The sequence below is a fragment of the Triticum urartu genome, chromosome 3 (genome assembly GCF_003073215.2).
Source record: "Triticum urartu cultivar G1812 chromosome 3, Tu2.1, whole genome shotgun sequence".
Classification (NCBI taxonomy): domain Eukaryota; kingdom Viridiplantae; phylum Streptophyta; class Magnoliopsida; order Poales; family Poaceae; genus Triticum; species Triticum urartu.
This window is the reverse complement of record NC_053024.1, coordinates 672589707-672593653: the sequence shown is the minus strand read 5'-3', so window position 1 is coordinate 672593653 and position 3947 is coordinate 672589707. Positions and strand designations below refer to the sequence as shown.

Sequence of the window (3947 nt, the reverse complement as noted above, 5' to 3'; positions counted from 1 at the left end):
ATAAGGAGTAGGACCGTCCAAGTCCTCACCATACTGTCCAATTGACTGAAGCATGAGGTCAAAGCTGGGAAGTGTGACTGCGTTAAATGGAATGCAAGCTTCATAGAACCATTGGCAGATGTACTCACAAGCACGAGCCCTTTTTTGTTCTCTCTTCTCAGTTGTCAGCTTCCCCTGGATCGTGTTAGCACCACGTTTCCTCTTCCTTGCGGCAACAAGCTCTTCGGGAGTTAATTCACAGTATTTGTCCATAGGGCCACTTGAAGATTTAGATTTATTTCTTGTTGATCTCGATGGCTGAAGCACAAGTGCAGAATGGTTTAGGCCATCTTCATCACTTCTAGCTTGTTCTTCCCCCTCCGAGTGGCTCAAGTCAACTCCATTTCTGCGTCTCTTCTGCTCCATAAGCGTGGCTGCCTTTTTCTCACCCTTCTTTGTCAAGTACATCTCCTCTTTGACATTAGCTGGCACTTTCTCACAGTGATCCACACCAGACTTAGGAATGGATGCAAGGTGCAATTTGATTTGACTAGTGCCATTGCTGGACAAATGACCGCAAAATATGCATCTTAGACAGTTCTTCTTGCTGATGTCGGGACATGTGCAACATTTCCATGCTGGATCTTTTGATCTAGGAACAACCTATGCTCCTTCTCCCTGTGTAGCTGTTGATGATGTGCTTGACACACCACCGCCTACATTCATGAATACAACAAAGTATTTCAGAAATTTTAACCGGCTTGCAAATAAGGGACATATGATTGCAACAAAGTATTTATTTACATTTACTAGTACCAAATTTGGAAAGTACTAACTTTGGTTGTACTAACTACAAGCACTGAGACTGAGAGCAATCAGCAAGTACTTACTAGCTTACTACTAACAAAGTTAACATGGAGATGATTTAATTAGAAAGTAGAGTACTAGATAGTAGACACAACTACACAAGTCATGGAAAATTTAAGATTGACTAATTACGAATTTAGGATTGACTATTTTTGGATCGGTGTTCATCAAGAATCAAGATTGACTAATTAAGAATTTAAGATTTATGAATTGAAGCAACTCTTACCTGGTTGCTGGTTCGCCGCCGCTGAAGCTGACGCCGACATCGAGTTGGAGCAAGAGGAGGCGACAGCAACCCAAGCAAGAGGATTAGAGGAGGCGACGAAGACCCGAGGAGGTGATGCAGAGACCTGAGGAGGCGGCAAGAGGCAGACGGCCGTGGCTGGAGGAGACGGGCAAAGCACCGGCGGCCGCCGCTACCACCGTCACCTCGTTCAATTTGGGAAGGACTCGCTTGGTAGGTTGGTTAGGGTTCGCTCGGCTGGAGGAGAAGATATGCTTGGTTACTAGGCCAGAAAGACCAAAAGTATAGTGGGTTGATGAAAAATTCGTCTGAAAAAAAACGCCGTCAAAAAATAGCATCGATACGCGCTATAGCGCGCAATTGTCGTATTTAGCGCGAATAGCACCGTAGCGAGTGAAATCTACATAGCGTAGCATTTAGTTTCTAGAAACGCTATAGCGCGCTATTAGCGCCGCTATAGCTCGCTATTTTTTTCCTTGGTATGTATAGAACCTATGTGTTTATTTTACTTCGCATGTTAGATTTGTCTCGGTTCAATAAAAAGCAGAGTTGGTGATGATGGTGTGCCTGTCATCCTGTAATATAGGCCGTCCGATCTATATCTAACGGATAGGAAGGAAACTATGACAATTTACCCGCACTCCTCTCCACATTTGCAGATAAGGCTTTCCCTCGTTCATCCTTTTCTCCCACAAGATCTTGATCTTCTGTGCAACGCACAGGCATCTTGCTAGTACTCCTACAATATGTATATTATTGTGAAAGTTCATATACACCGTCCGAGATTAATGCAAACACGGCAGATTTTCATTACATTTCGAACTTTTATAGGACAGAAAAATAAAAGAAACCCGACCCTAAACCTATTCTATGGCGGCGACCGACATCCTACATCTGCGATCTCTATGTACGGGGGCGGGGTTCAAGACCCGTGAAGTGAAGGTGCGGTCTCCGGCGAGAAAGAGTAGAACACGGGATACAGACCGACCAGTTGGCACACCATGCCCTGCCGCCTCCCATGCCCTACTCATCCTCGGAGGAGTCTGTTGGGGAACGTAGTAATTTAAAAAAAATCCTATGCACACGCAAGATCATGGTGATGCATAGCAACGAGAGGGGAGAGTGTTGTCTACGTAGCCTCGTAGACCGAAAGCCGGAGCATTAGCACAACACGGTTGATGTAGTCGTACGTCTTCACGATCCGACCGATTCAAGTACCGAACGCACGGCACCTCCGAGTTCAGCACACGTTTAGCTCGATGACGTCCCGCAAACTCCAATCCAGCAGAGCTTCACGGGAGAGTTCCGTCAGCACGACGGCGTGGTGACGATGATGATGTTCTACCGACGCAGGGCTTCGCCCAAGCACCGCTACGATATGATCGAGGTGGATTATGGTGGAGGGGGACACCGCACACGGCTAAGAGATCAAGAGATCAATTATTGTGTCTATGGGGTGCCCCCCTCCTCTGTATATAAAGGGGGGAAGGAGGGTGCTGGCCAAGAGGAGGAGGCGCGCCCAAGGGGGGCAATCCTACTCCAAGTAGGTTTTGCCCCCCTTTCCTATCTACTACCACTATAAAAGCACGAGAGGGCGGAGAACCAAATCATCCTATCCATCCAAACCTGCGATCCAATGGTCTACATCCTTTGAAAACACCAAACGCATTTTATGTTTTAATTACCCACAATGCCGTTGGGTTTACCGTCCACGGAAACACGTTCCGTAAAATAAGAAAACAATTCTGAACCCTCCCGCGACCACGCCCTCGGGCAGTTTTTGCCATCTCCCCCACCTCGTCCCCCACATCCTCCCCCACCAGCCACCGTCTGCACGGCCGTCGGACCGCCGCGCCCACGCTCTAGGCGCTCGGGCCGCCACGTCCATGCGCCGCCGGGTCCGTCCCCTCCCCGCCCCGTCCATGGGACGCCGCGCCCAGCCGAGCCGCCCCGGGCCGCCGGCGCGCCACCCGGTCTGCCCCGTCCACACGGGCCGCCGCGCCCAGCCGAGCCGCCTCCACTCCCCTCCACCATCCCCAATCACGCCTCCACTCCCCTCCACCATCGACAACATTGAAGCCAATCCCACGGTCCACTCGGACGTCAACTGCTCCTCCCCGACCTGCCTCGAGCCCTCGACGCCTCCCCACCGCTGCGCTCTCACTCCCTGCCCCCACGCGCCACCGCCATCCCTCCTTCCTGCTACCGTCGTCGTCGCGCCTCGCCCTCCTCCAGGTGGAACGGCTACCAGCATGGTCAGTGTCATTTTTTCCTTCTCTCGAGCGAAGCGGCCTTAATATAACTCGTTGTTGCCGGTGAGAGCAGAGCGGATGCAGCCCTAGATCAAGCCAATTGATCTTTCGCGACGTGGGAAGACGCCGGGGCGCTGGACTCGCTGCCTCCCCTCCCGCATACCTGATTGTCGGTTAGCGCTCAACGACGAGGGATACACCGCCGCTGGCCGGGCGATGTGGTTTTTGTTTTCGGGTCCTAGGGATTTTACAAGCAGTTGTTTGACCCTACTAATTTCCGTCGGATGCACATATTTCAGAGAACAGTACTCGTCTTATGGTTCTACTTGCAGGGATCCCCGTGGGTTGAGGGCGTCGAGTCAATGGAGTTGTGTGCGGCCACGGCAACAACACGCGTGGAGCTGTTCCCAGTATGGTCGTGCATTCATTTATAGGTTACTTCTGTGTTCCCTGGATAGGTGTGTTGTGCAGATCTGACATAGGTTGTGTTGGACACTAGCAAGTGTTCCCTGTCGCACCTGAAAAAAATCATCTTTGATGTAGAAAGGTTTGCTCTTTCAAAATCAATGCATTTGTTTGTACCAAGCTTAAAAAGGTTTTTTAGG

General features: G+C 50.3%; 1 protein-coding gene across 1 annotated transcript; it reads left to right on the top strand.

The window, feature by feature from the left end:
• Window positions 1–2937: 2937 nt before the first annotated feature.
• On the top strand, window positions 2938–3746 carry LOC125549055 (protein TRACHEARY ELEMENT DIFFERENTIATION-RELATED 7A-like). The gene is made up of 2 exons (XM_048712550.1): window positions 2938–3345; window positions 3416–3746. Exons 1-2 carry the CDS (start codon window positions 2977–2979, stop codon window positions 3518–3520), a joined length of 474 nt encoding a protein of 157 aa, XP_048568507.1. The 5' UTR covers window positions 2938–2976; the 3' UTR covers window positions 3521–3746.
• Window positions 3747–3947: the final 201 nt, after the last annotated feature.